This window comes from Bicyclus anynana, chromosome 13 (genome assembly GCF_947172395.1).
Source record: "Bicyclus anynana chromosome 13, ilBicAnyn1.1, whole genome shotgun sequence".
NCBI lineage: Eukaryota > Metazoa > Arthropoda > Insecta > Lepidoptera > Nymphalidae > Bicyclus > Bicyclus anynana.
The window spans coordinates 15,621,425-15,649,037 of record NC_069095.1 but is presented as its reverse complement, the minus strand read 5'-3'; the positions used below and the strand labels follow the sequence as shown (position 1 = coordinate 15,649,037).

The 27,613-nt window shown below is 35.5% G+C and overlaps 2 protein-coding genes across 7 annotated transcripts; one reads left to right on the top strand and one right to left on the bottom strand.

The window, feature by feature from the left end:
• The first annotated feature begins 3,433 nt into the window (after nt 1-3,433).
• Nucleotides 3,434-7,713, top strand: LOC112050898 (60S ribosomal protein L26). The gene is made up of 4 exons (XM_024089306.2): nt 3,434-3,576; nt 3,808-3,989; nt 5,802-5,942; nt 7,535-7,713. The coding sequence occupies exons 2-4, from the start codon at nt 3,822-3,824 to the stop codon at nt 7,670-7,672; spliced, it is 447 nt and encodes a 148-aa protein (XP_023945074.1). The 5' UTR covers nt 3,434-3,576; nt 3,808-3,821; the 3' UTR covers nt 7,673-7,713.
• A 1,438-nt stretch (nt 7,714-9,151) lies between these two features.
• Nucleotides 9,152-26,572, bottom strand: LOC112050895 (proteoglycan 4). Of its 6 annotated transcripts, none has more exons than XM_024089301.2 (9): nt 26,233-26,572; nt 24,778-26,019; nt 22,593-22,708; nt 21,787-21,950; nt 20,815-20,982; nt 19,971-20,080; nt 19,107-19,271; nt 15,981-16,101; nt 9,152-15,612 (listed from the first exon to the last, which is right to left on the bottom strand). In XM_024089301.2, the coding sequence occupies exons 2-9, from the start codon at nt 25,981-25,983 to the stop codon at nt 15,530-15,532; spliced, it is 2,133 nt and encodes a 710-aa protein (XP_023945069.2). In that variant the 5' UTR covers nt 25,984-26,019; nt 26,233-26,572; the 3' UTR covers nt 9,152-15,529. The 6 variants fall into 6 exon arrangements, with proteins under 6 accessions (XP_023945069.2, XP_023945071.2, XP_052740857.1 ...); XM_024089303.2 differs by having other exon boundaries at nt 19,137-19,271; nt 26,233-26,571; XM_052884897.1 differs by having other exon boundaries at nt 24,778-25,961; nt 26,233-26,571.
• Nucleotides 26,573-27,613: the final 1,041 nt, after the last annotated feature.

Sequence of the window (27,613 nt, the reverse complement as noted above, 5' to 3'; positions counted from 1 at the left end):
ACTCGCGCACATTTTAATGTCTTTCTGTTTTTTATACGTTACTTATTTACCTTTAAAAGATTCCTACATAACGATGTATATTTTTCAAGATAAACTGCCGAGTTTCTTGCGACTATCTAGATTCTGTTTTCAGTACATACCTTCTATCTACTTACAATGGTATTTGAATTTTAAAAATTAAAAAAGCAGCGATACATTCACTTTTGTGAAAATTAATTAAAAAGAGCAACGAAATTGAATAGTGACGAAAATAGATCTTTCCTTTGTAGAAAATAGGAACTCAGAACAATTCGTACTTCCTAGTTAGCGACAGGTATCTATAGGTATCTCTCATTCATTTCTGCTCGTCTTCCGATTCTCGGAAATGATGTTAAGCTGCCGCGCGCCGAGGTAAATAAGCTTGGTATCGACTTTTATCTCTGAAACGGTAATTTCATCACCATCATTAACAACCCATATTCGGCTCACTGTTGAACACAAGTCTCCTCTGAGAATGAGAGCCAAATAAATCATGCGGCCAAAAGTTGGAAACATCCTACATAGGTATTTTAAACAAGCATGTTTGTTTCTTTTGTGAGAAATCTTTAACCTTCATTTGTCAGCCCTTGCTCCTACCATAGGTACGAGTAAATACGTTATATAGTTAGTGAGTTGTTGAATCATATTTAATATAAACAATATTAATTTCGATTAGTATATGGAATACGGGTCCGAAATATATCGATATTCATTAATATTATCGGACGACTTCGTCAGCGTGAAAATCGATGTACCCTTTCGCCCCTTTTCTACCTATATATATTTTTGTGTGTTTTACGCTATGTCATCGCGCATAGTCGTATCCTGGGCAGGCGAAGCCACGTACGGAGGATCGGTACGCGCGCGGCCGGAGGCCACGCAAGTTTTGTACTTAGATAAAATGCCCTGCCGAAGCCACGGCAGGACGGCGAAGGCCGTGGTACGCTAAGTAACGGCCGGCGGCCAGCAATGCGTACGGCCGCAGGCTGCGCTTGTTTACACTTGGTCACAGCCGGAGAGCAGAGGCCGCGCGCGTATTTTCGAAGATCTTTTTTTCATGTTAAACCTACCGTTTGTAGATCATTTTTCACAAATATGACTTGCAAAATGGCTGATTTTCATTTATTTTTTCACAAATTTCAACCCCTTCCAACCCTTTATGGGTTGAATTTTATAAATTCTTGAATAACATTACATTTCGCATTTTTTCCATGATTTATGGACAAATTTTTATAACTGTAACTCTAAAAATGGAGGACTTTCCGTACAAACTTTCACCCCTATTTTACCCCCTTCTGATTTTATTTTCGCTATAAAAAGTATCCTATATCCTTCTCCGTTTTATGGTATCAAGCTAGCCGTGCCAAGTTTCATTTGAATTCATTCAATAGTTCCAGCCCGGTCAACAAAAAATACGGACAGAACTGGGTCTTGTAAATTCACTCCGTACACCACTGCGCTACGGTACTACGGCCGTCAAAGCTTTGTATAAGTCTGAAAAATATTGTGAAATGGTGTTAACAGTACAGAAACTGGCTGAGTTTGTCGAGTGCTCTTCTCGGACCAAATCTCAAGCTTGCATGTTTACTTTTTTTAATAATGTTAACTTCTTCTTCTTAACCCGACTGCGTCAGAAGGAGGGTAATGTTTTTCAAACGTATATTTACAATCATGTATATGTGCATATTTACTCGTATGTCAATTTGTTTGGTTACACTTTACAGCCCAAACGGCTGGATAGATTTTGATAAATGAAATGTCGTAAAATTCGTCAGAGTTACATAGTACAAAAAACGACTGCTTAGGTATACAGTAATGAACTAACTGAAAAAAGAAAAACAAGTGTAACATATTTTTGTTACCTATATAACATGTTATGATCATTATCATTATCATTAAAATATGAATTACAATCATTTTATAATAGAATATTTAGGTATTCATACTGGGTACAATCCTGTCTGTGTCTGGTCATTATCTATTATAAAATGGTGGTGGTATACCGGCACTAAGCCCAGAACGCACGAATATTCGTGTTACGTACCGTACGTATTGTTACCTATTCGTCTGTCGTCGGCCAATATCTAAAAGCACCCTTACTTATTAGCTGTGGCCACAGATGAAATAATATTTTAAGGACCTGCCTCGCAAGACGTTACCCCTATGTCAAATATCAAGAATCAACTATCAAACGCGTTTCTAAAAACTGTTTCTATAGAATCGATGTTTCTTTATTGTCTTCGTCGTGTAAAAAGCTCACTATAAATTCCGGTTTATGTAGTTAAATTGTATAAAAGACGGTCAATAAATTTTAGTTTATTATGTTTGATGAAATTACTTTGCAATTGTATCTGTAAGTTAATTATATCAAACTAGCGGATTCGGTAAAGCTTTGCTTTGACCTATGTGCACTTCTTCCCTACCCCTACCCTACCCCTACCCTACCCTACCCTACTCCTAAACTACTCCTACCCTATATCTACCCTACCCCTACCGCACCCATTCTCTACTTCGAGCCTATCCCTACCCTGAAAAAATCATTACCCTACCCTACCCCGCTTTTAAGTGTAACTAGCTAACGCCGCGCGGTCTCACCCGCGAGGTTTCAGTTCTCGTACGAATACGGTAATAATATGTAGCCTTCCTTAATAAAGGGGATATCTAACACTGAAACTGTTTGAAATCGGACCAGTAGTTCCTAGGATTAACGCATTTAAACAAACAAACAAACTCTTCAGCTTTATATTATTAGTATAGAAGTATAGATTACGAAGCGTTTACACAGGAGTACAGAAAAGTGTTGCTTTAAGACTTTTTTATTTGTAATTAATAAATTACACAAACCTGTTCTAATAATAACAAATACATAAAACCAAGAATCATCCAAGTTGATGTAGTCGTTTGAAAGTTATGGGCGTACATACATTTCGAAGATCCATTTTTATTATATCAAAGTAATAAAAACGATAACTAAAAATTATTCGATTCTTCAGCTGGGACAGCAAAACATCGATCAAGTAATCAAATATTTTGTAGTGACGAATCAAATAGGCCGTAGTCTGACTTTAGTATTTTAGTCGAGTACGAACGATTTTTGGGCGGTAAATCCAACAATGGTTCCTACTCTACTAAAATACTAAAATAATCAGAACTACGCCTCAGCGATGTGTTTGTTAGTTACACGTTTACAGTTAAATACTACACGTGTGTGTATTGCGAATCAATATTAATGTGCAGTGTAAGGACACAAAATGTATTAATTGGTGTTAAATATTTTCCATCCGTAAAATTATCTAGTCCCCCTCAAAAAATAACGGACAATTTTGATAGTGAATTTGGGTGCGTTACTAGTCCATAAATATTTAGTCTTAGATTGTCGATCAAAGTCAAACGGTAAAGCTTGGCACGCATGTTGGATAATCGACGTCTATGGATCTAGAGTCAGCTATTGCTATTAAGTATATATTTTTTTGAATAGCAACACTTTTAAATTGACATGTCGCCATTTTTATAATCTGTCATTCTTTTTTAATTTGATTCTTTGCCGTGTCGTTTCGGGTAGGTTGAATTAATCCGAAAATATCTTCGATAGTGCTGCATATTGTGCTCATTTAAAGTTTCTAATAATATCTTTGAGTATTTAGTGTTCTATAACAATGAATATTTCCCGGTTGCTATGTTTTTATATAGAAGATATTAGCCGCGGGAACTTGACGTTTAGCACGCACAGAAGAATAACCTAATGTTTTTTTGGACTAGTGTAATAAAACGTGGTATTTTGGATTTCAGCGAAGAGTGCCAGAATGAAGTACAATAGGCTGGTAACTTCCTCAAGGAGGAAAAACAGGAAGCGTCACTTTAGCGCACCTTCACACATTCGCAGAGTGTTGATGTCGTCTCCACTTTCCAAAGAATTGAGACAGAAATTCAACGTTAAATCTATGCCCATCCGTAAAGACGACGAAGTACAGGTAATTACAGCCATTATAAACCACTTGTATTGTGTAACTCGAGTCAAAACATAACCTTGTGTACGTAAATTTATTTAATGTTTAGAGAGGCAGTGCAAAACAAAATGATGAAAACAAACCATTCACAGACTGCAGATGTTAGTGGTCACCGGGCAGACGCACGGGGGGTTTTCTCCCGTGTTGCTGTAAGGTAGTCACTTTTCTGCACCATGGTTCAAAAGTTGGCTCTGACTGTTTTGCTTTAGAACTTAGTAATGTAAAACTAGCTGATCATAATGTAAAAGGATTACCTTAATGACCAAATACTTACCTACATAATTTATAAATTTTGAATTTATAGACTAGTAAAACTTTTGTTGTTATAATAAATAGAATTCTGTAGTTTTATATATAATGACTTAAGTATGTACTCTGCACATAAAACGGTTGCAAGGTTCATCTCGCTCTTTTGCAAGTGTGGCCTTGCAATTTCATCCAGTCACTGTGTTTCAGTGGTACTAATGGTAAAAGAATGATTAATATCTGTCAAGTTGTTTTTAAGTTAAGTCCTGAGGAACTTTGCTTGGAGTCGAGTTGGTGCCGGCATGTGCACGGTGAATCTACATCTAATTTAACTTTTGTTTCTTGGCTAGTCTTATTGAGGCACTCACTAGTGTAACTGATGTTGTGGTTTTATCCCTACCCAATGGACTATTGTCACACTAAAATAGTCTTTCTGACTAGAGTTGGGTAGGAAATAACTTGAAAAAGAGTTTGTAAGTGTTGCCTCTTTTTTGTACCGAGGCAGTACAATGTCCCACTTCAAATGAGGCGAGGCGTACAGAAGCTTGGCACTACATTTGAATTTTGAAGTAACAAATACAAATGTCATATTTGAACTGGTTTGAAGCAACGTGTACAAATGTCATGTTTGTACTAGTTAAGTCAAATAATTGAAATACAACATTGGATTGGAGGATCCTTTCTAAGCAAGCACAATTATATAGCTTAGTAATAGTCTGTCTAACATACTGATATTAAATGCCATACCTTTAACCTATAAAATAGGTCGATTCTCCTTGGTTATTATTATTTCAGTTTTTAAATTATTAAGTAATTTTTATTTTTATAAAATGTCAATTGAATAAATCCAAATTCAAAAAAATAATATTTCTAAACGCATCGTATACTATTTCCGTTGCGCTTGGAAGAATAATCGTCCTATGGGATATAGTACAAAATTATATGACAGGACCACAGAATGACGTCCCATTCGCCTATTGTACTAGTGCCTTGCTTTCTCTCGCATACGAGTAAAGCAACTACCGCGACAGAAAATGTGAAGTAGTACATTTTTAAATGTTGAGCCGCTCTTACATTGTGACGTCATGTACGGGACAAATGTACTGCCTCTTGTATGTCCTACTCAACACTATTTCTGACTAGTGGAGGGGTATAGGAATATTAATGACTAGTGGACGCCCGCGATTTTGTTTGCATGAAATTGTATTTTTTACAAATCCTGCTTGGGACTTTTCTAGGATAAAAAGTTCCATGTTCTGCTCCAAAGTACAATTTATCTCTATACCAAATTTCCTCCTAATAGTTTAAGCAGTATGGCCATGAAAAGGTTACAGACAGACATAAGACTTACTTTTGCATTTATAATATTAGTATAGATAAATTAAAAAAATATATACCGTGTATTTTATAAAATAAATTAAACCAAATATATTACAATCTATTGATCAGCTAGTACGAAACGAAACTAACATTGATTTTATTTTTTCTGTATTCTTTATAATGATTCCACCTTATGTATACTGTTTTCAGGTTGTACGTGGTCACTACAAGGGCCAGCAGGTTGGCAAAGTAGTGCAGGTGTACCGAAAGAAGTTTGTGGTGTACATTGAGAGGATCCAGAGAGAAAAGGCGAGCGGAGCTACAGCGTATGTGGGCATCCATCCCTCAAAGGTACCTATATTTTTTACTTTGTCATTAAATAATAATAAAATACCTTTATATATCAAAGGAAATATCCCTTTGATATACATAAGTTATGTATTGAAATGTTTATAGTATGTTTCGCTGTTAGTAGTGGCAACTAACATAGGCATCCTCCAACTGCTTACACAGAGTAGTAGTAGATCCACCCAGTGGTGGACTGACTGACACAGCTTTATGGTGTACGGTTGCCATTCCCACATCTTGGGAGCCCTATCAGTTTTTTGAACTATGTGTCATGTGCATGGCTACTTTAATCTTGCGACTTGATGAGCAATTGACGACCCCCATGTTGCAGTGGTATGTTTACAAGACGGAGGTCCTGGGTTCAATCCCCGGCTGGGCCGATTAAGGTTTTCTTAATTGATCCAGGTCTGGCTGGCTTTGGCCGTGGATAGTTAGTAGTTACCACCCTACCAACAAAGATGTACCGCCAAGCAAGCAAGAAACAGAAAGGAGTATGGATTTCATCCTACTCCTAACAAGTTAGTCTATTTCCATATTAGATTGCATAATCACTTGACCATACCATCAGGTGAGATGTAGTCAAGGGCTAACATGTAGAGAATAAAAAACAAAATATCAGACAGATGACTTTGATTCTTCTGCAGCTCCACTTGTTTCTGATTTAATAATGCAGAGAACCTAGCAAGCTTACATTTCATGTTGAGGCTAAAGGAATGTCAGCATAACAGAAACACATTTTATTTTTTAGAGTGGTTCATAGGGAATATTGAAACCCATTTATCAGAAAAATGTCTGTCACCTTTTAACCTGAGTGGTCTTTTATTTAGTATTTGTAGTGCTCTTCTTGTTTAGCTGAAGAAGTTTTGTTGTTTTGGTTTAAAGGATTCCGGGTGAAATTAAAGACAATCAAGCTTACATATACAATTACTTGTATGTATGTGTCTAGCTAAAAGTTTCATTTGAATTAAATTTCATGTAGCATGTAGGTTTCTTGAGGATACAAGTTAAATATGACATAATGGCTTTTTTAGGGTTCCATAGTCCACAAGGAACCCTTATAGTTTCGCCATGTCTGTCTGTCTGAGACTATTACTACTAGAAAGCTGTAAATTTGCATGATTGTGTTAAAATGTGAACAAAGTTGTAGAATAAAATCTTGAAAAATCCCCTAAATGTAAAGTGAGGATGAATTTTTTTCTTCTTTAAACTATAGCCGGTACATTTAGGTTTCAACCTCCTCAAACGTTGGACTGAAATCATAGGGGTATAGTTGCTTGTCACATATTATTAAATTACAATGCAGTCTATATATTAAAAATTAGTATTTTAGTGATTAAAATTAATCTGAATCTGATGTTTTGACATTACATTTTAAATGTTTGTAAACACCTTCATTTTAATATTGGATATAACAAATCTACATGATGAACATACACCAACTTAGACTGTGCCAAGCAACCTTACCGTGGCAATGCTGAGGTTTGGTGCAGGCACAGTTACTGCTGAGACACTTCCATGGCTCTGACTATCAACACCCAAGCTGCAATATGAAGATCTTAACACCAAATATTTGATCAAATGTTTGTTGTCCCCAGTGTGTTATCGTCAAGTTAAAGATGAACAAAGACCGCAAAGCCATTCTGGACCGCAGAGCGAAGGGCAGGCTGGCGGCGCTCGGCGGAGACAAGGGCAAATACACAGAGGAAACTGCCACCGCGATGGAAACCTCGTGAACATAGATTTAAGAATAATTAAAATACATAAAATTCTATAATGCTTTTATTTTACAAATCCCGACAAATGTAATATTTTCGATCACTAGGAATTTTGCTTCAGGGTTAGGCCATGTCATGATAAAGGATACCTTTATGTCTGGTACACTGATGTGGACAGTGAAAAAATAGCGAAATTATCTAATATTATAAATCCTAAGAGTCTGTTTGTTTGATTGACTCGCTAATCTCAGGAACTACAGTTGTTTATAATTTTATGTATAAAAGTTAATCCTGTACTGCGACCTCATCTGTCCCGCAAACTTTACATTCATTATTTATGTTATTGTGAAGGGGAGGTCGGTACGATTTTAAATAAAAGGGTATTTGATGACCTGAGCTCAAAAATAAGCCTAAGCGAGAGGAAAATGTGCCGAGCCAAGGACTTAGTCCCACCCAGCGCAGCCACCTCCAACCGACCTACCTAAAACCTACTTTCAAGGTCACAAGTCCTGGGACCTGCCCGAGGTGTTTCCTCTACCACAAAATAATGGTACAATCACTGTCGCTGCTACCCGTTACGTCACATTATCATAATGTTGAAACTACAAGCCTCATCCATGGATTAGGGTGGTAACATCATCAAACTGATATATTTAAATTTTCTAAAAGTTTTTTGGTAGTTTACTCATAGATTTACGAGTCGGTACAAGTACCTAATAATTCTATGGTTTTAGCTAGTTTTGAAAATTGGTAATCTTATAGATTGCGATGTGCTCTTTGCGAATTTCAAATTTGCCGCTCGCGCCGCCATTTTTAAAAAATGGTGTCTATTCGTAAAAACCTTAGATACCTAAATAATGTAAAAACAGTTTTTTTGACAATATCTCCTTTCAGACTCATTTTACGATGAAAATAGCTTTAAAATAAATTAAACTAAAAAAATCCTATAATTTAAGTAATAACCTTATTTGTCAAATCTATGGTTTTAGCGTACGGGCGCCGCAAAATCTAAGTACTTCAACATTCGTTTTAGCCAAAACTCATTTCCACACCATGAAGTAGAGTAGGTAAGTGGCGCGTTTTTTTATATACACCAAGGCCATAAATAATGCTGCGCGCACGCCGCGGCCTGCTGCTCCTTGGTTGCGCACCTTTCACTTTTCAGGCGTAGGTATTGAGACGTACAACATATACCTACCTATTTAGACAGTCGATCAGTGTGCCTAGTGGGAGTTTTCAATATTTTCATACTGTTACTATCGCGTTAATGTAAACGCGAATTTCTAAAAAATTGAAACAGCGCCATCTAGTTGCACTACTGCGCAACTGTTTCAATTCCATATAAATTCGCGTTTCATTAACGCGTTTCAGTAACAGTATGAAAATATTGATGGCGATCAGGCAAACTGAAACGTAAACATTCGTGAGTCGGAGCTGACACACACTTTTTTTGTTAAATTAAACGATGTCTAGGGATTATACACAAATAAAAGAAGCTTGTTGTCCTTAAATTATTTATATTTACTTCTGGATTGCATATAAATTTGTGGACTTTCTGTTACAATAGTACTCTCGACTGATATCACTTGTATAAAACGCTAACATATGCACGCTATTGTACCAGAGGACCAGAGCCCCGCAGTGGAAGGTTCCAACTTGACAAACGTCACATTAATCTGACAGTTGACAGATACTAAAGATATCTGACAGTTGACAGATATTAAAGATATCTGACAGTTGACAGATAATGAAAATATCTGTCAAATAAAATGAAAATCTGTCATTTTAATAAGTTAATGCTGACTCACGTTTGCAAACTTGACAAGTTACACTCGGGTTACAACATTCGCTCCGACAAACAGAAAATGCACACGCAATAATTTATAACTCTAAAACTTATTTTCTCCTTTAGAAATTAACCTATTTAGAAATATCGCCTACAATTAGGTACCTAATTAGTTGTCCTAAGGGTCACACACACACTCAACCGAGCTTCGTAACAACGTAAGGACGGCCCAAAGACACGAACGTTATATACACCAGGCCGGTAAACTATGGCTCTTTTCATACATACATTATCAAATGTTTTTATTAAATAAAAAAAACACGTGACCAATATTTCTCCACCCCTCCAAATAGGCAAAAATACTGCTTGAAATGGGTACAACTTATTCAAAAGTAATGACTAATACTTTTGAATAAGTTGTACCTTTTACAAAAATCCAGCTTAAGGTCAAAGATCCGGCATTAAAATATATACCCTCATCTGTTTTTCATTAGTGCTATAAAATAAATGTGGCCAACTACATTTTACATACAAAATCTAGGATACCAAGAACTAGATCAAATGCTAGGTTGCCATAAATTAATACAGTTAAATTAAACATAAAATGAGATTTTATTAGACATAGACAACTAAATAACGGAAGAGGGTATATGAATAACATTTCTCAACTGTTTATATTTGCAGTTGCAGTTTGAATTTTTTTTTGGGTATATGCTATTAACTAGTGTATGATTTTTTTAAATTAACCAATGTGGGAAGGAGATTAAAAAAACATTTAAAACTGTTCGGCCGCAGTTCAACTAGGCAACCTATGTGTCAATGTGAATATTTTGTATCATTTACTTCTTATCCCAATTAAATAACAGATGAGGATATACATTTCTTATGCCGGATCTTATACTATTATTAAACTTTCATAATGGCCATATACGTACATTTCACAATGGATGTATTTCGCCAAATTTAATATACATAAGGCGTATTTAAAGCGTTTCGAATCTTTAGGTCATCCGCAATGACACAACAAAAATTATGGATATCTTCGCACAACAGAGCAATGTTACTGTGTACGTAGCATTGCTACAACATTAAACTGAGTAAAAATATTCAACTAAAATAATCCGCTACATTCATATCACTGCCCTGTTGTGTGTGAAAATAGCTTTATTTCACATGTTTGGTGTTCAAAACAACATTAAAAACACTAGTGATGTAAAAGTAAAAGATACATTTTGTATGAAACAGATTCGTTTAAATTTATTATCTGTCCATCGAGTATACTAGACCTGCATGACCGTTTTTATAACATTAAGTTTAAAAATAAGTTACATAATGTAACAGAAAACATTATTATTTCATGTTTTTGAATATGCATCTCTCACCTAATACGAGTATGAATATATTCGATTAAGTAACTCTTAAAGTTCATACACCGACTTTACAGACAACCGATTTTGACGTGAAAATGTCATATAATTCGATGGAGTCGGCTGCACACTCGAAAAAAGATGACGTCATGCGTCGTTCCCTCGCTCTAGGGTTGCCAACTTTTTTTGTCATATTTGTACGGTCATGCTCGCCTAGACACATTGGGACAAGATTTATTATTTCCCTATTATGTTTAAATATAATCTATAACTCTCATGAATCATTTTTACAATACAGCTAACGCATTTGGTATACAAATGTGTACAATTCCTTGCAATATTCACCACTAGAATAGTATGATTGGTCCAGATAGATGATCAAATTTTTTTTTTCATTTTGAATAGTCCAATTTATGCGAAATATCCTAATTTTAAACAAAAAAAAATGAGTCATATCAAAATAAACATTCTTATGAAGCTTTAACACTCACCTTTGTGAGAGTTGGTGAACAGTTTGTTCATAGTATTTCACTTGTCTTTTTTTTTAATTTTGCACTTTGAATTAGTAAAATTCAACAACCGTGATTTCATACATTATCACGGCTGATTATTTAATAAATAAAAAAATAAAACAAGGTTATTTAATAACCAATAACTGGATGACTTTATAATAATGGCTGTGATTTCATATCATAAATAAAAATTTAAAATAAAAAACACATCTATACTAATACAAACACGAAGTGTGATAAATTAAATAACTCAATTATTTATTCGTAATTATGTAGAAAATATGTAAATTAAAAAAGAGTTCTAATGTTAATAGATAAAACAATTAGTTCACCAACTCCCAGTCTATTGATACTTTGTACTAATATACAATAATTTCATTTCGCAATAAATCCAATAATCTAGAAAAGTAAAGAATCGTTTAGAATTAATCTTATATAAAAATCAAACTTAATTATAGCTATTGCTTAACGTTTACAGAGGCAAAACACCCCATTCCAAGTATAATAATATAACATTCTAAAACTGAATTAGGGAGTGACCCTATTTAGTCGTACCTGTACGCATTTTAACAGATTTCTTTGCGTACCGAGAAAATGGAGTTACTCCCTCACACTCAGTCACATATAACTAATAATATGATATTTTTTGTTTAACTTTTAATATTTACATAGACTGTATTTTATTTATATTCCATCAGAGAAAATATTATATTAGAGAAAAAATTAACATACTTTTAATTTAAATAAACATTGTGATGTTTTTTTTCAACATTTTTTTGACTTTCGATGTCTCAGATCGCCTACGACTACGGTAGTGTTGCAAGAAAACATTAATTAAGTCCCGCACATACTAAAATTATTTATAAAAAAACTATTATGAACTATATATTGACAAATTCATTTTTTTTTTTTATTTATTTTACAGCCTTGGATACAAGTCCTTATAGGCCAATGACAAATTCAACTAAAAAATAGTTACAGATCAGATTGTTGTATCTACTATCAATATTAAAATGTAAGAATATAGTGGTGCTAATTCGGCTCTACATTTTTACACTAAATTGACATTTAGTGTAAGCTACCAATAAAATTACTACAGGTATGTGCGGAACTTGTTTGTTGAATGTGACTGTAATAATTTACTGTGTATATATATGAACATAGTTTATATTGTGCAATCGATAAATTAATGTCTACAATGTACTTATAATTGTAAAAAAAAACAAACCAAAAGTTAAAAGTTTTACTTAAATGTAAGCTATTGTATGCATGTAGAAATGTTTTACAAAACAAAGACACATTTTGATCAGCTTTTGACACTAAATTGACAGTTTATAAATTAAATCCTTTTGGAGTAGGGTATTAAAAAACAGTCAATTTAGAGATTTGTTTGCATCTGACTTAACACTACTGTCAAAATATGTCAAACAGTTTACAATAAATTCATTAAATGTGTAATTTTTTTTACAGTTGTATATCTTTGTAAAACATTCTATATTATTATGACATAAATATTTATAGCTCTGTGAAACCAACAAAAATTCATTGTCAATATATTAAAAAAAAACGAAACATATAAAATGTTATCCTTATATAAAATATTATGCGTACAAATGACCCAAATAAGTAAACAAATAAATACTACAGTATACACTAAGGTATGTATGTCAAACAGAGAGTCACACAAATATAGTTTTGTGTGTAATAATTGTTGGGTAATTCTCAGACAATAGTATCACGTGACTTTGTGACATCACTATTGACAGCTCTGGTAATAATTTGACTTCACAAAATGTATATAAAGCCCCGATTTCAAAGCAGTTCTGTCAAATTAGTGTACCTACATATATTTACAGTGCCATTTCATCATAATATCAAAGTATAGTTTTAGTTACTGACACTTCAATGCAGCAAATAGATTTTGACAGTAGTCTATTGTCTACGAGCTGTCGTCTTTAGGGGAGCCGAAGAGGGGATTTTTGCAGTTACTCGGGCGCGGCTGATAAGAGACAACACCTTGCATGTTGTTGAGTACCTCCACCAAGTATGAGCCCTTAATATTGGTGGGAATGTATATTATATATGGCAACCAAAAAAAAACTAACTTCATAAAGTCTCAACCAGCACGTCAGATTAAGATAAGGTAGGTGAGTTTAAAGCTAAAAACTTCACATTTCGAATATCTATCGATTTGAGCGTAACGTAATGGAATTGGGGGGGGCTCAAAATTTTTTACTTATTTTGAAGGAAATAAGTGACAATTTCAGTAAGCCTAAGTAATAAAAATTGCTTTTATAGGCTGTAGTTTTTTTTTTACTACCTATTACCAACACGTGTAAATAGCGATGTCACAAAACGTATTTTTTGTATCCCAACTTCACTATCATAAATAATTATATTCATTTGAATACCACAGCAATTAAACATGCTGTTAGTTCTCTCACAGTTTTTTATAGTACATAATATGTTTTATTTAAAACATCTTCAAAGGTTTGGAAATATTTATTTAATTTAATTTTTGTGTGCAAGAACTTTGAGGACCATAAAATTCAACCTCATTTTGTTCATTTAAAAAAAATATTTATATTTTTTGAGGCTTACACAATTGCTTATTCGTAATATTTGAAGGCATTCAACTAATCTAGGCCTAATTAACAACATAAATGGTTCTGTTACATTTTTAAGGTTTGATACTCCGTCCCATAAGTACAGTTTGCAAATCACGAAAACTTTGCTGTTTTTTACAAACAAATGGTGTTTTAAGACTAAAGTACATTATTGCAGTACCATTAATATGTTTAAGAAGTTTTGCTATTTTGAAATCAAATACAGTTTTCGAAATCTACATAAGGCATTATTCTTTCATGGTCAAGTTGCACAAAAATGACAGAAACTTGTAGGTACAGTACCTCTCTGAGACTTATTCTTATAATCTTTGTCACAATGTATATAACATAGGTCATAAAAATACTACCTATGTCATAGGTAGTATTTTTATGACCTCAAACACATTACCAATATGAGACACCACATTACTTTGATTGAGCATACCTAACGCAAATGGACCACATGTAATTTTTTTTTAAATTACTTTTATAAGAATTTTGCTCAGACTAATTACACGAGGACCTGCCTCGGCAGACGATATTTTTCTGTCAAAGTATTATGATCATTTTATTAGTATTATGATTTTCTGTAAAAACTGTCTATAGAATCTATGTTTCATAGTTCTAGTCGTTTTAGTTGATTAAAGGAAGATTTGTATAGTTAAATGGAATAAAAAACGGTCAACAACTTCTAGTTTAGTGTAAAGTATCTGAGCTCGTTTTCCTCGAAAAATTACAGACAATTTTGTTCATATTCATGTTCATGAAGTTGGGTGCAATACTAGTCCTTAAGTAATTAGTCTGAGGTATTTTGCTTCAGACTGTAACAGACAAAGGTAAAAAATCAACTATGCCCCAGGTTGTAGAGCATGTTGTGTTTTGTAGGTAGATACTCAATTTTATTCCAACTCTTCTTTATGATAGCCATGGTTTTTTTTAACTATAAGTTCTTCTTCAATGATATTGTTATAAATTCAACAATTTACCAGTGTGATCCATTATCATGGATTAACGAAATGAAAAAAATTACGTAAATTACGTACTTTGTAAATTGCGAAAACTGCATTTTAATAATAAAAAAGGGGTGAGCCGTTTAAAAAAAAAGAGTTCACCACTTTCACATAATTCAATATATGTGACAATAAACTTTTTTCATCTGACATTTCTAATATTATGAACAAGGAAATCTCAATAACAAGGCAATAAAAAGGCAAGACCTACTGGTATGAGTAACTATAGAGGATACTAACCTTGGACTTAAAATTGTTGAATTTTAATTGTTACTTGACACTGCTCAAGCTTAAGTTTATTTCTTTGTGTATCAAATGAAAGAGCCAATGTAGTTGAAAGTTTAGAGGTGTTAAGTAACGCGTATGCCATTTCTATTACCTTGTTATTAACATATCTGTGGTCATAAAAGTTAAACTTTGAGTCCATGTAATAATTTTATTTAAACTCACTGTATATCGCCATGTAAAGTACAGTCCTCATGACCTCCTGCAGTCACGCACATGCGCGTGCGACTCTCTGTGTGACGCGTGCGCGACGCGACTGTCGCGCGACACGAGCGCGACGCGACTGTCGCGGCGAGTGTTGTGCGAGTGTTATTTCTTCAGCGATCGGCGCGTGCGACCCGTTTTGCCGGTCGACGTCGAGGGGGTTGGCACTACAGGGGTTGATTTGTTCTCTGGAACAATATCAGAAACATATAATGGACTGCAACAATACACAGGGTGATTTTATTCTATAGAAGAGAATATTAAAGTTGCTATCACTATAAAAGCGACCTAAAAAAATAGTTTGACTTCATAATGGTTAATATTCTTTTGCAAAGCACTTTCACGTCAAAAACAAATAGCGAATATTCTTAGGAGAAATCGAGAGGAACTTCGTAAAAATCGTAATATTAAAAATATTGTACACACTCCTATAGCTTGGAGCAAATTCGTTCGTAACACCACTTCCGTTGGTCTGAAAGGAATTAAATGTTATTTTTCGATTCCAGGTTTAGTCAGTACGTCTTATGTACACAACACCTTAACACTACATAATTACCTTTCGCGGCGCGCCTTCCTTTCCGCGGCGTGGAAACGGGCGTCTCAACCTTTGTCGGTTTGGCGGGCGTGCGCTTTGTCGGCGTTTTCGCCTTCGCCTTCTCCGTCAACGCCGTGGCCGTCTGAAAACGTTCACATTGCAGTAGCTTTGTTAACGAAACATATATTTTATATCTGCACTTTGCTATTCTTACTCAACACACACATTAAGTATGACATTAAAATTTTTAATAGATATTTTTTAAAATGAAAATATATCAATTTAATTGATATTAATTACTTCTTTAACAGTTTAGAAATAATAAAGTTAAGTATACATATTCTTCGACCACTAGACGGAATATCGAATATAATAGCTATTAAAAAAATCAAATTCTGCACAGTTAAAAAAAGAAAAATATTTATGATTATCAGTGAAATATTTTCTTTACTTATATTAATAATAAGTGTTACTCAATTGATTTTTTATAAAATGAATCTTTGCAACAACTGTATGATTTTACCTATACCATTTATTGTTAATTTGTGAAAATTTTAATAGCACACTTAATAAAAGATAGAAACACATCAAAACGCGGCCTAACTAGCATTAAGAGTTAATATACGAAAATAGTTAATATTCTAATTGAAGTTCAATGAAGGAGGGTTATCTGTTATTTAATTGCTATATGTACGAGAGCCGGTATAATAAATATATACTCTCATCTGTTATTCATTAGCGATAAGAAATAAATGATAGATGTTCAGTGACACATTGCAAATAGATTGCCTAGTTAAATTGCGATATCGATTAAATAATATTAAAAAATAATAATTTAATCATTCAATACTATCTGGACGCAATTTAATCAGGCAATGTAAATATTTTCCATTATTTATTTCTTTTCCCAATTCAATATCAGATGAGGGTATGTATTTATTACGCCGGCTCTTGTACTAATATAGCAATTAAAGAGTATAACTCTCTTAATTACTATCTTATTAAGAGACTGTAATGCAAGTTGGACTATAGGCGTTATTGTAGTTAGTACCACATTTAAGTTATTGTTAACTTTATTGTTAGTTTGGTGGGAATTTACTGCAATATTTAATTTCCAAACAACAATGTCCATGCAAATCCATTAAAATGCTACTAATACGAACTGTGTTTCTATCATAAATACACGCCTTGGTAAAATATCACAGTTATGATACATAATATATTATAACTTAGTACATTTAATAAGGCATGCGATATTAACATGCACAAGAATCAAAACATCATAGAAACAGTAAAATAAAAAGACAGTAAGAAATCGCAAATCACTATATAAATTATAAAAATAAACAGAATAATTATATAATAAAATAATAATTATTATAAAAAAAATTGATTCACAAAATTATAACAAAAAACAACACAAAAAGCAAGCAATGATAAATGGAGGTGAATGGTTTTTCTGACTTTTTAAATTAAATAAATAAAACATTTGAGTGTAAACATTTGTTTAATAAAGATGTTCTTAAAATCTTAGTTTAAAAATATTTTTGTTCTTTTTCTTTCAAGAAAGCTGTATTGCTTTAACAAAAATAAATAAAAAAACATCCAATTCCAAATATTATAAATAGCTTAAGTAATACTTAAATTAAACTCAAAACTTATTAAAGAATAATGTAGCTGTGAAATAATCACTTGTTTTTTTTAATCCCTTACTATGTTTTGTATACAAATTTTTTTTTTTATTTTTTTGTTAATTCTCAGATTATAATATATTTTCCAAGAAATATGATTAAACTCCCATAGTTTAGTAATGACGGTGAGTTGCGATGGTTGATGAATGAGATAAAAGGAAAATAAAAATTGTACCTCGACCAGACCATAATCTTGCAATCACTGTAACCGTAACTTTCATATATAGCATGCACAGTTTTATCACAAATAGTACAGCCACTCGTTCGCACCACTCAATTCCATCCACTAACTAACGTCTCATAACAACTCACGCCAGTGCACTGCTTTCGCTTGGTTTAGCCCCACTACCTAATGTTGGTTTCCCCAATTTTTTTTTTTTGAAGACAACATTGATTTAGGACTCGGATTGGGGATTAGGTTTTGGTCTAAGACCCGGTATTAGAAGTGTATACCCTCATCTGTTATTTATTAGTGATTAGAAATAATTTATTGATAATATTCACATTCACAGTGGCACAATGTAAATGGGTTGCCTAGTTAAATTGCGACCAGACACATTTTTCATACAAAATCTAGGAAACCATAAACTAGATCAAAGGTAACTTAATACAGTTAAATTAAGCTTTCGTTTGATATTAGATGACTGTTTATATAATGTTCATCAACTGTTTATGTCTGGCAACCCTGCAGTTGCTTTACAGTTTCATTTCTGTTGAGTTAGGACTCAATGTTACGAGTCAAATTAGAATTAAGAAACATACTTTCACATGTTGGGAAGTGTTTTAAATCAAATTCAGTATGTTTAAAAGTATATTGTGAATTCCGTAAAAAAATTCTGGCCGAACTATTATTATTAACCATTATTAACTCTGTAATGATAGTTTGGTCAGTCATTAAAGGCCCATAAATAAAGGCCCACGTTAAAATAAAAAGAATAATTAAAATTTTATTAAGTTAAATCTTATTCATGAAATGGAATATAATAATTAGTAGTATGTGCTACGATATAGATAATGTCCAAAATCAATGTCAGCCTCCCTTAGATCTTGTGTTTCAGTTAGCGGATTGCAGTGAGTGGGAATGGGAAACAGCGGTAACAAGTAGGAGTATTTATGAGCAAGTGGAAGTGAACAGGAGTGGGTAGGAGTGAGTAGGAGCGAGTGGGAGTGGAGGAGAGTGGTGTGGAGTAAGGAGCGATTGGGAGTGGAGAGGAGTGGGTAGGAGTAAGTAGGACCGAGTGGAAGTGGAGAGGAGTAAGTAGGAGCGCGTGGGAGTGGAGAGGAGTGGGTAGGAGTAAGTATGAACGAATGGGATTGGACAGGAGTGAGTAGAGGAGCGCGTGGGAGTGGGTAGGAGTAAGTAGGAGACAGTGGGAGTGGTCAGACGAGGGTGACCAAGCGGCCGCGTGCACGGTAAACGTCAAACAGAGTGATAAGATGGGCGATAGATACGTACATGTCTATATATCCGTCGGACTATGCCTACCTTGCTAGTCGCCCCAGCGGGCGAACTACCTGCGCCTTTGGGCCGCGCCGGCGCCGCTGCGGGCGCTTTACTGACGCTTTTGGGACTGCGTTTCGGCGTCGTTCGCGCCTTTTTGCTTGGCGTCGCTTCGCTTTTCTATTGGAGAAAGAGCGTTAAATCGATCTGGCATTGACACACTTCCATTTTGATTTTTGTTTTTTTTCGAAATCGTGGCGCATGATGAAAATGTTATGTATGGTTAGAGGACAGACAAACAATCTGTCGAATCTGTCAATCTTAACCTCCAAATATTTTCGTCACGTAAACTTTGGGGTACATGTTACTTGTCATTTGTGTCTTATCCATACTTACCATCATATACATACGAAAATCATCGTACGGCGCGATCTCGATTTCGCAAAAAAAAAATTGTTATTAAATAAATAATAATGTTGCAAAAATCTAAATCACCCATTTTAATGAACGCAAGAACGCAATTCAAGAAATCCTAAACAAATCTGGTCCCGTCACGGTCGCCATATTTTGATTTAAATTAATTAATTAACTTTAAACAATATCTGGTCCTGTCACGGTCGCCAGATTTTATTTTTATTTTTTTGTTTTAAATTAATTTAAAACAAAAAAAATATTGTTTACAATACAAGACGGAAACCACAACGGCACAGATTGATAGTTCACAGACCAATAATAAGATGTAATGTCAGTTAGACGGATGGCACACTTGAGTAGTGTTGCCACAGAAAGCAAGCGCGAACAGTTTCTTTTATCTATCGTTCATAATAATTACTGGAAATTCTCAAAATATTAAAAAGCAGTATCTTCAGTAGCACTCACAGCAGTTTCGCTATCGTCTGCTTCAGCTTTGGGAGAGGATTTGGAACTGTTCCTCTTGCGGGACGCCTTCTTCTCCAGCTGCGACTCGTCTGTGTACAGCGACAGATCCACTAGGATAGACATAGCTTGAATCAAACACTGACAAAGTCTAAGCTTTCTCAATTTCTAGTTACATCAAACGTGATGTAACTAGAAATTGAGAAAGCTTATGGTTCGAACGAAGATGGTGCGGGGGTCATTCCCGCACCATCTTCCAAGGACACTAGTCAACGCACGACTTCGTCCGCGTGGAAGTTAGAATCGTTCGGCATGGCAAATGTGCGTGTGATAACTATTTCATCATTCGTTTGTTCCAGAGTTAATTCAAAACTGTTATAACTTCCAAGATATGCAATGCAAGAAAATTATGCCATAGGCATCTTCATTTAAAATTAAATATTTGTGATGAATATTGTACTTATTTGGTTTAGGATTATAGCGCAACTCAGCGACAGCGTCGACAGAAGTGACTAATGTGAGCGGTGTGACTAATTAGATAAAGACCTGCCTCGCAAGACATTATTTTTCTGTCAAAGTATATGATCAACGATCTTATGCGATTATAAACACTGTCTCTATAGAATCGACGTTTCATAGTTTACAATCGTGTCCGTCGGTTAAAAACCTCCGTAAAAATACCTTTTTGTGTAGCTAAATGGCGTAAAAAACGAACAAAAACTGCTAGTTTAGTATAAGATATGTATGAAATCTAAGCTCGTTTTCCTTAGAAAATGGCAGAAAATTTTGTTCGTGAATTTGGGTGCGATACTAGTCCTTATGTATTTAGTCTTAGGGTGACACATACATCCGTCGGGGTGCTCCTCCGTGAGCTGCAGGTGGTTGGCGCCGCTCTGCTCGGCGCGCAGCGCTCGCTGCAGGATGGACTGCACGCGCGCGCGCTCGCCCGCCTTCAGCACCTGCGCGCCGCCGCTCGCGCGACTCAGCGATAACGTCGTAAGGACGCACTCCATATCTACAACAATCACATTATAGGTACAGTAAAAAAAAAAAAATAATATGAAAGTGATCCTTAAAAATACCAAACACTGTTCACTATGCCTGTAGATGGCAGCACGCATCTTAAAAGGCTCGCCCGATTACACTTTTCGTAACGTATTCGCCAGTATGACGTGACGGGTCGCAGCGACAGTGATTGCACCATTAATTTTGTGGCAGAGGAAACACCTCAATCCCTGGACTTGTGACCTTGTTTGTAGGTTTAAAGGATCACTCACCTCCCCTGCCCAACATGTTTACCATGCCCACACTAAACAATTTATGATCAATAATTACAACACAAAACATTAATAACAATTACAACAAAACATTAATGCAAAAAATCACTAACGCGACTAGCAGCGTGACGGTGTTCACGTGGCCTAACAAACAACTGCTCACGCTTGACCACAATCATGCCTGGTGGAAAGCAATGATGAGGTCTAAGATGAAACGCGCTTGCCTAGAAGATGCCTATTCACTCTTGCCTCGCTCAAGTCATAAAATAGCATCAACTTTATACAAATACCTCCCCTCCAGAATAACATTAATTATTTATATTATTGTGGAGGGGAAGTATGTTAATACCAACTGTAATCGAAGAACTCGTAACACCATCTTACTCTCCAAGACTAGCATGTATAAAGAGGTTTTCAAAAACGAGTGAGCCTAAAATCTAATATGTAAGATTTGACAAGATAACTTCTGAAGTATACCCTGTTACTTAGGCATTGTCTTCATGGCATCATCATCATTCATTCATCATCTTTGTGGCATTTACCTGTAACATCATAAAAGTCTGGCTTGTAAGTCTCCCCGCTGGAGTCTGCCTTGTCCTGAGAGAGCCAGCGGATCTTGATCTTGCGTGTAGAGCGGTAGACATTCTGCACGGCCTGGCACACGTAGAACCCGCCCTCCGCATTGCGAACTGCTAGGTATTCATTTCTGGTAACAAAATACATAGTTGTTTTTTTTTTAGTACCAATTCATTCACCTTGCAGGACATAAGCATACATTCAACTACTAGGTACCAGGGGCTTACTATGACCTAATAATTAATTGTGTAATAACACCCTAGCAATTTCCAGTCAGTACAAAATCGGGCCAGTACAAAATACTGTGACATTTTATAGAATGTTAATCTTTTTCTTTTTAATGTTAATGTTTGTCTTTGACTCTGGTATGTCATTATCTTTTGTTATTTATTAATGTTCAAAAACTAATTTTTTTTACAGTTATTATTATCTTAGTGATTTTTTCTTATAATTTTTTGATTGATTTTTTGTGGTTTATTAAGTTTTAAGAGATACATTATCTTAGTTTAATAAAACCTTGATGTTTGTTAGAAACAACCTTTGAAGATAAAAGCAGTGTTCAGAGGTAAGTTCATTTGATCATTTTATGTAATTTTACAGTGTTCATTTTGTTGACAGTTGTCTTTTTTGGGCAACCTATACCCAACTTGTAAACTGCAGTTGTACCATACAATGACAATGGTCACAATGTCTTTATTCCTCTTCACGTTGAGGCCTATCCTGTTGGCCTTGTCAACAGGGCTAGTATATTACATACTTGTAATTTACTTACTTGTAAAAAACAATAAGTTTGTCATCATTGGGTTTGGTGGGCGTGGCGCGACCCGCCGACGCAGACAGTTTGGTAGCCATCGCTATCTCCGGCGTTGGCGACTGGTACAGCTGCACCTGGAACAGTACACACACTTGTTGCTGATGTTTTAATTGGCGGGGCACCTGCCTCCTACACTCAGACCAATTATTGTATAGGACCTGCCTCGCTAGACGTTATTTTTCTGTCAAAGTATATGATCAACGATCTAATGCGATTATAAAAACTGTCTCTATAGAATCGATGTTAAATAGTTGTAATCGTGTTCGTCGGTTAAAGAGCTCCGTAAAAATACCTGTTTGTGTAATTGAATTGCGTAAAAAACGGACAAAAACTTCTAGTTTAGTATAAGATATATACAAAATCTACGCTAGTTTTCCTCAGAAAATGACAGACAGTTTTGTTCGTGACTATGAGTGCGATACAGGTCCTTCTATAATTCGTCTGAGCTCCTACATAATTATAATAGGCTACTTGCCACTTGGAAGTATTATAAGCTATATTTTATTTTGTCCCGTCAATAATAACCAGTAAAAAATTTAATATAAATGAAAAAATATCTTCGTAAAAATTTTTGCCGCCGAAACACAACACATTAGCAAGTGACGTAAGTCATAGAGATAACAGCGTGATTAGTGTTTGCAGTGATGTGATTATATCACGTCACCGCAAGCGCCAATGACAAACTGATGCCTTGTAGCGAATGACGTTACAGTTTATGATTGGCGTTTGCGGTGACATGATAAAAATACAATTTTGTTTTATAAAAATACTACAATTACGAGATTATTTTCACAAATAAAAATGTGATTAGAGTTTTTACGCATCCAAACTGCCTCTATGCAAAAAATCTTCTTGGTTTTGTACAGCAGGCGAGTAGCCTATTTATGTATTTTATACACTAGCAACTGGCTGTTTGTTGCTGGCTCTTCTCAGCAGAACCTTCTGAATCAGTACAAATAGTCAAACTTGATGTTTCAAAAGTGTTTGTAATCTACATGAAATTGATTTAATTAGACAAAAAAATGTAGCCAAAGTTAAAGCAACCCATTGGTTCTCTGATTTAAATACAACTTCAAAATTACAAATTATTTTATTTCGGTTAAGCTTTCTTGAAATTTTTTACTAACACTTGAAATGTCAGTTTTGTGTTTGTAGTTTCTTCTATGGGCTTGGAAGAAAGGCTAAGAAATGCCAGAAATAAACTCTTTTCAAAAAATGTATATATTGTTCAATTGTACTCCAGTCCTATTGGTTGTAGTGTGATGCTCTCTCATAATGTGCCTTTCTATTGGTGAAAAAAATTTTTTTTTTTTTAAAAAGAATATTTGCCATCTTATAAATATGACCAATATTCCACTCTAACTGGTTGGGAAAGACTGTATTGGGAGTGGATATGACAATAGACCAATGGGGCGGAGATTGAACCACCACCCGTCCATGATCAGTATAAATATTAGACAGTGTAAACTTTATACAACAACACTAAAGGACTATACATTTTATGGCATTAAAGAGAGTTAAATGGAAAGAAGAAACATGTATGTTTAGAACTTTTTCATCAATACACAGTGATTTTCTTTTACTAGCCATGTTTAGTTTGAAAGTATGTGAGCCACTAAGAATATGATAACTTATTAAGTCCATGACTTCTATTCTATTTATTAGTCATGGTCAACAACAGTGTACACATGCAATCCCAATTTGTAAACAAAATAAACAGTTTTTTATGGGCTAGGCTAGGATAATAAAGTGACAAAAGTAACTTTTCACTGATTTTGGCAACTGAAAAGATACTTTTTATTACTTATTTGTTTTTGTTAATTGAAAGTGGTTGTAATGTTACAGAGAGTGGAAGGCAAGCTAAACCAATCAAAGCCATGTGATGTTGAGGCTTTAGTGAGTTAAATTGTCTTGGAGTTTACACAATGTTTCATTGATTCTTTGAAGGATGAAAAAAAGCCACATACAAACAAGTTCATGAAGCAAATAAAATGTGTTAAAAGACTGTTTGTATCTTTAACTTAGACAAGTTACATAGCTTTATGAAAAATGTAGTATGTAACTTATTTAAAAAGACCCACACAACTAACCCATTGAATGCTAAGATATTTGTCTCTACCTATAAATACATAGCAAAATATACCTTTGTCCTATTCCTTTTTGTTCGAGTGTCAGGAGTCCCAGCTTCTTCGGCAGGTTTTTTTGATGGAGTTGCCCCCTCAAGCTTCTCTGTCACCTGCCGCCGTTTCCTCATTGGAGGAGTCACTGTGGCCAACTTTAATGTGGACTTTGGAGTCACTTTCAGTGCTGCTTTTGATAATGGTTTTGTATCTGGTTTTTTTTCTTCTACAGGTTCATCTTTCTGTGGTTTATCTGGTTCCTCCTGTTTGGCTGGCTCCACCTTTTCTGGTTCAGCTTTTTCTGTTTTCAGTGGCTGTGGATCTATTTTTACTGGTTCCTCCTTGACCTCATCTTTTTTGTCTTCCTTCTCTGGTGAAGGCTCAGGTTTTGCACTTTCCTCTGCACTTTTCTCTGGTTTCAGTGGGGATGGTGGTTTTTCTTGACTTTGACATTCATTAGCTGACTCGGGCACCGGTTTACTATCACTCTGTGAGGGTGCAACGTCTGCTGTGGGTGCTGGTTTAGGCTCAGTGGGTTTCGAAGGTGATTTTTCTGGAGGTTCATTTGCAGTGGCAACTTTAGGTTGTGCGGGGCCATCTGTTTGACTAACAGGTAGAGTAGCTTCAGGCTTCTGTGGAGTGCCAGGGGTGCTGGCTGGTTTCTCGGGCGGCTTAGGTGTGCTCGGTGATGTTTTAGCAATGTCCTGTTTCTCCTGTTTGGGTTCAGGATTCTGAGGTTTGAGCATAGCAGGTGCGTTGGAGGCAGATTTTGGAGATTCAACAGTGCCATTCGCCTGGCCAGTAGAATCGGGCTCCTTCTTCTCGGGTGTGCGGGTCAGCGCCAGGGGCTGGGAGACAGGCACCTTGTCCTGCACCAGGCTGAGCGGCGCGCTGGTGCTGGCGCTCTTGCTGGGGCTGGCGGCGGGCGCGGGCGCGGCGGGGTGCGGCGCCAGCGACAGGTTGCCGTGGTGGCTCATGTTCTGAGCCATCTGCGCCATGTTGGCGGACACGGGCGCCATGGACGGCGCGGCGTGCGAGGGCGGCGGCGCGCCGGGCGCGTGCTGGGACAGGTTCTGCACGTTGACGCTGTTGGGCGCGTGCAGCGAGTTGGCGCCCTGCGGAAGGGCCCCCGCGTGGTTGGCGCTGGCGACGTTGCCCTTGGCGGGACTCGCCTGCCCGCCGTGCGGCACCCCCGGCTGGGGCAGCACTGGTTTTAAAGCAGAGTTCATATCAACTAAAACTCACTCGCTTCGCCGCGACGAAAGCTGAAACATAAAGGTAAGCTTATCGTATTTACGCTGTTGTTGTCGAAACTCGGAGCGCCGAGGTGTCTTTGACCCAAAACAATAATTCATACATAATCTTGTCTATGTATAGGCGTACGCGCGCCAGAGCAAGAACGCCGCCGATGCGACTCGACCCGCGTTTAAGATATCTTCTACATACGATGCTAAGATATTAAAAGTTTCAAAAGTTACCACTAGCGTTTTCGTTGATGAACGCTCATAAAACTTGTGTGTTGCGAGCGCGGTAGCGACAGTCGCAAAAAATATGCGTTACTATAGCTATGAAACTTCCGCAAGACGAGACCCCGCCGACGGCACTGATTGGAATGATGTAGTCACGAAATGACGCGCACGTACACTTGACCTCACTCGCGGCACAGTAATTCCATGATTAACGCTTTTTATCACGAATTAGCACACAAAAATCTAATAAAAATCATCGAAATATTTCAACAAGTAATAAATGCACAGTAGTTTAGAGATGGCGTCGGCCCAACGCGCATGCGCCACCCTCTTTTTCTCTCTTCCAATGAAATCATAGATTTGTACGATTTCAAAACGAGTTTCTCCGAAATGAACCGAGAATGTTTTTCGTCTTTCTCTCACTACTATGACATTCTTACTTCTATCTCACCTAACGACAGTTACGTACGTAAAAAAAATTCGATTTAGATTTTTAGAGGGAAGGTATTTTGTAATATTTTTATAAAATTTTGACTAGACTAAAAGTAAATTTAACGTATCAATAAAATTAATTACTTAATTTCGTTAATTTTATGTATCTATATTATTTACTAGGTATCTAATTCTAGTACATATACTAGATAAGTCTATCTAAATAGGTTATTTATTCTTTAATAGGCTAGTTGACACTTTTTTAAATGTTCATTAGCGTGCAACTAGATTGAAAAAAAGTAAATTTTTTTGAGACGTGAATAAATGAAAATTTTAAATCTTAAATATTTTTTTGACATTATGAGCCAAAACCATAGATGATATTTTATATATTGAGACAAAACGCTGTCGGCCAATATTATCTGTTTCAAGACGTCACTATAACTAAAACAAAGATTAAATACTCCAAGGAGAAGAAGTGAATCTACATACACCACATACACGAAAACGTAGGACATAGTAGCGACATTATATCCGCAACAAATATTTTTAGATTAAAGTCAGTGACAGTTATGTATGGAGATTTTTTTATTTTAATTTTTTTTTTCATCGAGCATTAAGTAAACACTTACTTTATTTTTCAATAGACGAAGAAACCAATTGAGAAAAACAAAAAAAAGAAAAATGTTGTCTTTTTATTATTTAAACATATTTTTCACTACTCTTGCTCAAAAACACTGTCATATTACCACTCCACAGCGGGGCTTTGCCTTTTTCTCATGTGAAAAAAATAAAATTAAAAGCGAGAATTTAAAAAACAATTAGCGTGAATAATACACACTTGATTTTTTACAGAAATTCATTGTAAATTTGTGACCGTAACTTACTTATTTTTCAACGATAATTGTTATTGTTGTCTTCATCTAGTGAGAATGGTGATCCTAATTTGGAGATGGAT